This window comes from Labeo rohita, chromosome 22 (assembly GCF_022985175.1).
Source record: "Labeo rohita strain BAU-BD-2019 chromosome 22, IGBB_LRoh.1.0, whole genome shotgun sequence".
Taxonomy (NCBI): domain Eukaryota; kingdom Metazoa; phylum Chordata; class Actinopteri; order Cypriniformes; family Cyprinidae; genus Labeo; species Labeo rohita.
Genome location: NC_066890.1, coordinates 32,850,018 through 32,860,299, shown reverse-complemented (window position 1 = coordinate 32,860,299; position 10,282 = coordinate 32,850,018). Strand labels below are relative to the sequence as shown.

General features: G+C 33.8%; 1 protein-coding gene across 2 annotated transcripts in view; it reads left to right on the top strand.

Annotated features, from left to right (window-relative positions):
- Window positions 1–9,782, top strand: part of osbpl1a (oxysterol binding protein-like 1A) — a 28,701-nt gene extending 18,919 nt beyond the window's left edge. Inside the window, exons 19-29 of one of the 2 annotated variants that reach the window (XM_051095095.1) lie at window positions 90–224; window positions 750–847; window positions 2,374–2,556; window positions 2,731–2,838; window positions 2,926–3,015; window positions 3,099–3,225; window positions 3,333–3,449; window positions 5,570–5,693; window positions 5,815–5,905; window positions 6,868–6,888; window positions 8,746–9,782. In XM_051095095.1, coding sequence (XP_050951052.1) covers window positions 90–224; window positions 750–847; window positions 2,374–2,556; window positions 2,731–2,838; window positions 2,926–3,015; window positions 3,099–3,225; window positions 3,333–3,449; window positions 5,570–5,693; window positions 5,815–5,905; window positions 6,868–6,888; window positions 8,746–8,848 — 1,197 coding nt within the window. In that variant the 3' untranslated portion in view covers window positions 8,849–9,782. The remainder of the gene's footprint in view (window positions 1–89; window positions 225–749; window positions 848–2,373; window positions 2,557–2,730; window positions 2,839–2,925; window positions 3,016–3,098; window positions 3,226–3,332; window positions 3,450–5,569; window positions 5,694–5,814; window positions 5,906–6,867; window positions 6,889–8,745) is intronic. The other variant, XM_051095096.1, reaches the window with a different exon arrangement.
- The last annotated feature ends 500 nt before the right edge of the window (window positions 9,783–10,282 follow it).

Genomic DNA, 10,282 nt, shown 5'->3' with positions numbered 1-10,282 from the left:
TGAGCTTCTTACTATCATGTAATCTTTCTTTTTCAGTCAAAACACTTCAAATAAGCACTATATTTTGACTGATTTCATATCTCTTTCAGGAGCTGTCTAAGATCACCATGCCTGTTATTTTTAATGAGCCACTGAGCTTTCTACAAAGACTGACAGAATATATGGAGCACACGTACCTCATCCATCAGGCTAATTCTTTAGAAGACTCTATGGAGAGAATGAAGGTAAAATAAATAAATAAATATACATGACCCGGAACTGAACATACCAGCAAATCCCTTACATGCCAAATAACTATGAAATATGGGCAATTATTCTGCCAAATCTCCATCACCTTTGGCCAGTTTTCACATTTTCTTATTTTTAAATATTAGTTGAATTTTTTTATTAAATATCTTAAGTAAAAAAAAATCATAAGTAATAAATGTGTAATAAATGTGGTAATTTTTTTTGCATTCATATACAGGCTAATCATTATTATTTTATTTTATTTGTTTTTTTATAACATACTATATACTGGCGATCTCCTACACTGTTTTCAAATTTGACAAAAACACATATACCAAGCAAAAATGATTATTTATTATAGTTAAAAATAACTATGCTGTCTATTTGCCAAAGTTTCTTGGATTCAGTGATTTCAAAGTACTATCAAATATCTACTAATAGCTGCCTAAATGAAAACCAGTCTAATCTGTAGATTTCTAATGTGTATTTTCTAAGTAAACAAGCGTGTGTTTTCTTTCCAGTGTGTGGCCGCGTTTGCCGTATCAGCCGTGGCGTCTCAGTGGGAAAGGACGGGTAAACCCTTCAACCCCCTGCTAGGAGAAACATATGAGTTAGTCAGGTAAGAGATGACAACCCTATCTGTATGCTAATGCATTGATGTTAGCATTAAGATGTAGTCACATTTATTGTTGTTTGGTTAATGTTCGCGGGTTAAATCCAGTCATTTCAACAGTAATTCAACCAATTGTGATTTTCATGTGAGGGACGAAAGATTTCCCTATGCAGATTTCGCAACAGATTTAATGCGACACTATTGACTATGGAAACCTGTTTCCGCCACTGGAAAAAAAAAAAAAAAAAGGTAACTGCGACTTTTTATCTCACAATTCAGACTTTCTTCCTTATAATTGTGAAACATAAACTCGCAACTGCGAGTTATAAAGTCAGAATTGCGAAAGAAAATCTCTCAAAATTGCGAAAATATCTCACAATTTTGACTTTTTTACTCAGATTTGCGTGACACAAACTCGCAATTCTGACTTTTTTCTCAAAATTGTGATATAAACTCGCAATTGCGAATTATGAATAAATAGATGATAAAGTTATGAATAAAGACACAATTCCGAGTCAAATATAAACTCACAATTCTGACCTTTTTTTTCAGAATTGTGAGTTTATATTTCACAATTCTAAGGAAAAAAGTCTGAATTGTGGGGTAAAAAGTTGCAGTTAACTTTTTTATATCTCGTAATTGTGAATTTTTTTTTTTTTTTTTTGTGAGTTTTTCCTTATTTTTTCCCCTTTTAAAATTGGACCTTATAACTGGTAATTCTGAGAAAATAAAGTCAGAATTGTGTGGAAAAAAAAAAAAAAAAAAAAAGACAGTTAGAATTGTGAGATATAAACTCGAAATTGCAAGATAAAAGTCTGAATTGCGTATCATATCTCACAACTTTATAACACGCAATTGCGAGTTTATATCACGTTATTCTGCGGAAAAAATGTCAGAATTGTGAGACAAAAAGTCGCAATAACCTTTTTTTTTTATTTTTTTTTTTAATTCAGTGGCGGAAAACAGGCTTCCATAATTGGCAATGGAACTTTTTGCTGTAGAAATTTCGCTAATGTGACCACACCTTAACATTAGCAAATCAAACATAATTTATTTTTGCTTTTTTGGATGTTAATTTGTTAGTATTTGTGTTAGCATTATCGGTAACATTGCAAACGTGACTTATTTTTAGCCTTTTTTGAATGTCAATTTGTTAGCATTCATTTTAGCATTGAAAGTGTGACTTTTGTAACTTTTTTGAATACTAATTTGTTAACATTTGTGTTAGCATTATCATTACCAGTGCAAGTGTGAGATCTTTGCCTTTTTTAAATGTTAATTTGTTAGCATTATCGTTAACATTGTGTGACTTTTTTGAATGTCATTTTGTTATCATTCATTTAGCATTGAAAGTGTGCCTTTTGTGACTTTTTAAATGTTAATTTGTTAGCATTTGTTTATTTATTAACATTGCACGTGTGACTTTTTTTGCCTTTTTTGAATGTTAGATCAGTTTTTTTTTGTGTGAATATGGGTATATTTATGTGTTATGCTCTTGGGCATAGTTACCATGTTTTTACTTCAACCTTCAGGGATGATCTTGGTTTCCGGCTGATATCAGAACAAGTGAGCCACCATCCTCCCATCAGCGCCTTCCACGCAGAGGGTTTGCAGAAGGACTTTGTGTTTCATGGCTCCATCTACCCCAAACTGAAGTTCTGGGGCAAAAGCGTAGAGGCTGAACCTAAGGGCATAATCACTCTAGAACTTCCCAAGTAAGCGTCTGCTCTCTGTGCGATGGGGTTTGTGGAGTTTCAGATGTTCCTACATTTTTTGTAAATTTAGAATAAATTTCAGTATGGAAGGTTTTGGTGAATCATGATTTATGAAAATGTTTCTACACAGATGTTTGTGTGTGTTCCCATTGTCGAATAATAAACTCATTGCAGGCATAATGAGGCATACACATGGACAAATCCCACGTGTTGTGTGCACAACATCATCGTGGGACAGCTGTGGATCGAACAGTACGGCAGTGTGGAGGTTATCAACCACAGGTATCAATGAGATTCTACAAATGTACTAGTTCTGCTTTAACTTCACAAACTTTACCAACACATCCCTTTTGACTCATTTGCCAACAGAACTGGTGAAAAATGCTGTTTGAGTTTTAAACCCTGTGGCCTTTTTGGAAAAGAATTACATAAGGTTGAAGGCTACATCCTGGACAAGAGGTCAGCGGTTTGAGAGTTTAACTTCCATGATAAATGTTCACCACGTTGCTATTTTACATTGATTATTTGTGTATTCAATGCAGCAAAAAGAAAGTGTGCAACCTTTATGGGAAATGGACAGAGTGCATGTACATAGTTGACCCAGCTACATTTGAAACTCGCAAGAAGAACGATAAGAAAACATCAGAAGACAAGAAAAGCAGTAAACAGGTGTTGCCGAATGTTTTTATACAACATTAGATACCGCATAATGGTTCCAGTTTAAAAGGTGAGAGATGTACTGTATGGTTTATAACTGTTTGCTTGGTGTTTCTCAGTCATCTCAGACGTCAGACTCAGAAGAAACACCTCAGCCAGGTGGAGATTCACTGGAGGTGATTCCAGGAAGTCAGTTGCTCTGGAGAATAGCACCTAGACCAGTCAACTCTACCCAGGTCAGTTCCAGAATATTTGAAGATCTGGTAAACTGTGTTCCTGAAAAATCTGGGTTTTTTCTTTTTTAAAGATTTATTTATGCGCTTTTTATGCCTTTATTGGGACAGGACAGTATAGAGTAGACAGGAAAGCATTGGGTGGACAGAAAGGGGGGTGGGATCAGCAAAGGACCACGAGACAGGATTCAATCTCGGGTCATCGTGAGCACAGTTGCACTGTATATCGGTGCACCAACCACAAGGCTGTTGTCGCCAACGAAAGTTACTGTCTACAATATTGCATTACTTAGTTACTTTTTATGGAAAGTAATGCATTATGTTACTTTTGTGTTACGTTTTGTCACATAAACTAGGCTTGCTTATTTGTTTTTAATAACATAAAACCTTTAAAAGTTATATTTTTGACAACTAACGTAACTCAGTTGTTGCACTGTATGTTGGGGCACTAACTACAAGGCTTTTGCCACCAATGAAAGTTACTGTGTATAATATTGCGTTACTCCATAAAAAAGTAATTAATTGCATTACTTTTTTTTGAAAAGTAATGCATTATGTTACTTTTGTCACCTAAGCTGGGCTTGCTTATGTGTTTTTAATAACATATAACCTTAAAAGTTATATTTTTGGCAACTAACAGAGTTGTTCTGTATGTCGGCGCATTAACCACGAGGCTACTGGCGCCAACGAAAGTTACTGTCTGCAATATTGCATTACTTCATTAAAAAATAATTAATTGCATTACTTAGTTACTTTTTTTGAAAAGTAATGCATTATGTTACTTTTGTCACCAAAGCTGGGCTTGCTTATTTGTTTTTAATAACATATAACCTTAAAAGTTATATTTTTGACAACTAACGTAACACAGTTGTTGCACTGACTACAAGGCTTTTGCCGCCAATGAAACTTACTGTTTACAATATTGTGTTACTCCATAAAAAAGTAAGTAATTGCATTACTTAGTTACTTTTTATGCAAAGTAACGCATTATGTTACTTTTGCGTTACGTTTTGTCACCCAAGCTGGGCTTGCTTATTTGTTTTTAATTTTGTTTTTAAGATATAACTTTAATAGTTATATTTTTGGCAACTGTTGCGCTGTATGTCGGTGCATAAACCACAAATCCATTGCCACCGCTGAAAGTTACTGTGTACAATATTGTGTTACTCCGTAAAAAGGTAATAAAGTGCAATTTTTGAAAAACGGAACTCATATTTTCTTGTAAATTTAACAGTAATGCGCTACTTTACTAGTTACTTGAAAAACGTAATCTGATTACGTAACTCACTAACGTAACACGTAACTTGCAATGCGTTACCCCCGACACTGCCAATTTGTAAACATTACAATCAAGTTCATGTTACAATCACGCGTTAAAATGTTAAAATCGCTATATCGTTAAAATCACAGTTTTAAATTTATAGCAACAAGAATCAGATGATATGAATGTTAACACAATTTTTGACTAAAAAACTTTTCTGTGTAAAATTATGTCCAATTTTAAACTTCACCTTAGCCGCTTAAATAATGCACAAGTTTTAAAAGAATTAATTCTATACAATTTTAATGTAATACATTTTTTTTTTAAAATTAAAAAATTCTAATTAGTTTGATCAAATTGTATGCTGCAAAATCTGGCTCATTATAAGTGCATCATGTGACCTCCACTTTTTTTTTTCTTTTCTTTTTTGACAATTGGAAATAATTTTTAATGGTACTAAAATTATGCCATAAATGCTGTCGGTTAAGGTTAAAGGGACAATTCAGTCAAAAATGAACATTTCCAAACCTGTTTCAAAAGTTACTTATGAAAAACACGAAAGAAGATATTTTGAAGAATTTTGGAGAACCAAACATTTATTGGTCACCATTGACTTTCATAGTAGGAAAAGAATACTATGGAAGTCAATGGGGATCATCAACTGTTTGACTGCATTCTTTTAAATGTAAAATTTCTTTTATGTTCAACATAAGAAAGAAGCTCATACAGGTTTGGAACGACATGAGGCAAAGTAAATAATAACAAAATTTTCATTTTTGGGTGAATGACCCCTTTAACTTGTAATGAACTCAGAATACTCCATGGAAATGAACTCTATTTTGGTTTTATTTGCATGTAAAAGATGTACAACTTCACTACATTCGCAATGCAGCTCAATGAGCTGGACAAAGAGATTGAATCGGTCATCCCGAAAACAGACAGCAGACTGAGGCCGGACATACGAGCCATGGAGAACGGAGACATTGGTATGTGTGTTTCCATATTTACGATATTTCTAATTCATACTTCATATCTGTAGAACTTACTGCATACCAGCTACATTTAAATATTTATAAGCTAAATAACTTCCTGTTTTGAACATCTTAGACCTGGCCAGTGAGGAGAAGAAGAGATTGGAGGAGAAACAGAGGGCGGCACGCAAGAACCGCTCTAAGTCGGATGATGAGTGGAAGACGAGGTGCAGAAATATTTCGCATTTTCACATTTCATAGTTTGCTTATGCAAAAAGTTACCACAGTTATTGTTACACACTCAAAAATCATAGTAAGCGAATATGGGATCTCCATCAAATAATGCTTTTCAGACTCATTTAGTTTCATTGGATGGTTGGAAAATACCAGTAAAAATAACTGTAGTAACTAAGATAATAAACACTTTTTGTGATATAAGGGTTTGCTTGTGACTAACTGCATAACAAAGTCTATAATGTATACTAAATTTGGTCATTTATTTATTAGACCATTTTCATCCATAGCTTAACAGTATCTACTTAAAGGGATAGTTCACCCAAAAATTAAAATTCTCTCATTATTACTAACCCTCATGTTGTTCCATCCCTGTCAGACCTTTGTTGGAATACAAATTAAGATATTTGTGATGAAATCCAAGAACTTTCTGATGCTGCATAGACAGCAACACAACTGACACGTTTAAGGCCCAGAAAGGTAGTAAGAACATTATTAAAATAGTCCATGTGACATCAGTGGTTCAACCGTAATTTTATGAAACTACGAAAATAGTTTTTGCATGCAAATAAAACAAAAATATTGACTTTTCAACAATTTCTTCTATTCTGTCAGTCTTTGACACGCGTTTACGAGAGTGTCACAAACCTCAGATGAAAGATGGACTGTTTTAATGATGTCCTTACTGACTTTATGGACACTGAACATGTCAGAAACATCTTAATTTGTGTTCTAAAGACAAATGAAGGTCTTACGGGTTTGGAATGACATGAGAGTGTGTTATTTATGACAGAGTTTTAATTTTTGGGTGCACTGTCTCTTTAAGTAACTCATTGGTGTTTACCGGCACTCTTAGTCCTGGTTCAGTGGGCACTATCCTTTGCATTTAACCCTATTTTCCCATTCATTTCTTCCGGCATTATCATCTGTCCTGTGACTTTGCTGCGGTGAGCAGAAACGTCGCCTCAGGCCCCAGGTTTGATGCTTGCTTTGTTGCTCTATCTTTGCATTCAGCTGTTTCTCTTCAGAATCTAATTTAATTGCCTTGAGCAAGAGGAATCTAACCACTAATTATAGCACAAGATTGGTTGTTTGTGGTAGAACAATTTGTTTAATAACAGTCACATACATAATGATAGTAAAACATTTGGTTTGTATGTAGGGGTTCACCATTATGAGCTCTTAAAGACAATTTAAAGTCAAAATTATTGAGCATTTATGATGGAAAACAACTAGGGGATTTTTAATACTAGTATTACATCAGTTGTATACAGTTGAGGTCAAAAGTTTACATACACCTTGCATGATCTGCAAAATGTTCATTATTTTACCAAAAAAAATAAGAGGGATCATACAAAATCCATGTTATTTTTTTTATTTAGTACTGACCTGAATAAGATATTTCACATAAAAGACGTTTACATATAGTCCACAAGAGAAAAGAATAGCTGAATTTATAAAAATGACCCCGTTCAAAAGTTTACATACACTTGATTCTTAATACTGTGTTGTTACCAGAATGATCCACAGGTGTGTTTTTGTTTAGTGATAGTGAACAGTTTGTTAAGAATAGCCTGCTGTTCTTCAAAAAAATCCTTTAGATTCCACAAATTCTTTGATTTTTCAGCATTTTTGTGTATTTGAACCCTTTCCAACAGTGACTGTATGATTTTGAGATCCATCTTTTCACACTGAGGACAACTGAGGGACTCATATGCAGCTATCAAAGAAGGTTCAAACGCTCACTGATGCTTCAGAAGGAAACATAATGCATTAAGAGCTGGAGGGTGAAAACTTTTGGAATTTAAAGATCAGGGTAAATGTAACTTATTTTGTCTTCTGGGAAACATGTAAGTGTCTTCTGTAGCTTCTGAAGGGCAGTACTAAAAAGAAAAAAAAAAGATATTTAGGCAAAATAAGAAAATCTTCATTCTGTTCAAAAGTTTTCACCCCCGGCTCTTAATGCATCGTTTTTCCTTCTGGAGCATCAGTGAGCGTTTCAACCTTCTGTAATAGTTGCATATGAGTCCCTCAGTTGTCCTCAGTGTGAAAAGATGGATCTCAAAATCATACAGTCACTGTTGCAAAGGGTTAAAATACACAAAAATGTTGAAAAACCAAAGAATTTGTGGGACCTGAAGGATTCTTCTGAAGAACAGCAGGCAGCTAAATTGTTCTGGACAAACAAAGGATTCATAAACAACTCTCACTAAACAACAACAAAAAAACACAGCTGTGGATCATTCAGGTAACAACAGTATTAGGAATCAAGTGTGTGTAAACTTTTGAATAGGGTCATTTTTATTATTAAATTAACTATTATTTTCTCTTGTGGGCTATATGTAAACATACTTTATGTGAATTCAGTAGTAAATAGGTCAGTACTAAATAAAAAAAATAACATGACTTTTTGTATGATCCCTCTTATTTTGGTAAACTAATTAACATTTTGCAGATTAAGCAAGGTATGTAAACTTTTGACCTAAAGTGTGCATAACAGTATGTTGTATCTAAGTCTTTTCCTCATATGTAAATGGAACTTCACACTAAAGGAATGAGTTGTTTTTTAATGTCCCCCTTAGACAATCTATTTTTAATGTGGAATAAGACGATGTAAACAGAGCTCTCTGGCCTTCTACTGGTGAAACTTTACACCTGGTTTAAGTGTTACAGCCAAATGCTCCACCGAATCTATTGAACAAAGAAAGAGACGATTCTAATGGGGGTCAAAGAAACATTTTTTCACGCATGTTCGGCTGACCCCAAGCGACCCCTGTTATAATCAATGTTTACGTGTTTGCTGAACTGAATCTTTTCTTGTTGCATGAAACAGGTGGTTTCATCAAGGTCCAAATCCACACAACGGCTCTCAGGACTGGCTGTTCTCCAATGGCTACTGGGACCGTGATTATTCCCAAGTACCAGACATCTACTGACCTACAGGAACCTTGCGTCGATAAATTGTATAGTCAAAACTACCCATAACGTAACTATGAAACTATGCAACCTGTGCTGGTTGCCCAGGTGAACATTTCACATATCAGAAATAATATACTGTTTCAAGAGAGATGTTTGTTTTAAACTCACTGCTCTGAATTTAGTTTTACACCAATTCGTTTAATATGCAACAATCAAGGTTTTAGGTACTACAGGACACGACATATCGTGAGGATGATAATCACCAAGTTGGTCTTGATATATAGTATCAGTGTACTGTAATAGCAATAATGTTTTATTTTAGTTTTCTTTAAGAATTTATTAACAGTGGTACATTTTGGGAGTCCCCCAAGGCTCAAGTCTGAGTCCGTTTTGTTTTCCGTTCACTGGCTTAAAAAATAACCTTAAGTTGGAACATTCTCACTGTGTTGAGTGTGGAATGTGCTATAAAACAATTGGCTGTGAAATTTACTGGTATGCATTTGGAAAATCTAACTTTTTAAAATTCACAGCTCATATTCTTCACATACAATACAGTATTAGGACAGTGTGTCTATTTCTGCTGCTCTTTCTGTTGTGTTGTTCATTTTGTTTTATTTTTAGAGAGATGCCTCTGTGGTGTCACTAATATATTGACTAATGTCTTTTGTTATATTATAATATAACAGTTCTATTTTAGTTATGTATTTATCATGAGTTCATCTATTTTAAACATTTTAAAGTATAAAGTTGGTCAGTAACGCAAAGCTGTATTGATCACTCGATGCGGTCTACTTTTAACCCCATATCAGTTTATTTTGTGTGCGTGTTACATGCTTTGTGTGTATATTTTCTAGATTTATCTTATCAAAACAAAAATGCCTACAGATGATGAGCAGAAAATTATGTGCATAAAAGGCATTAAAGACTGTATTTAGGTTACATCTAAAAAAATAAAAACCTAAAAACAGATGTGTGAATGTTTTGTGCAATACAGAAACACTCATTTGGAATTACTAAATGTGAACATTTATATGAATGTAAACATTATAAACTGTGTACGATGCACTAATTATTATAAATATGTGACCCTGGACCACAAAACCAGTCTTAAGTATCACGGGTATATTTGTAGGAATAGCCAACAATACATTATATGGGTGAAAATTATCGATTTTTCTTATCTTAATTATCGAAAATTATCAAGTTACTTTTTCAAGTAAGTAACACCAATTACTTTTCCCCCCATTTATTGATTAAAAACTCTCATTTCCCCATGTTGAGAGAAATCGGGAGTAAGCTCTAGAATAAATGTGAACATGCATTAATTCATCTCACTAACAAAAAAATAGATTCAGTATTCCTCAAAATGAATAAAAACAGTGAAATTTAACTATGAATATGACGCAAACCTACAATAATTAAATATGTTAAATAATACAAATATCATTTAT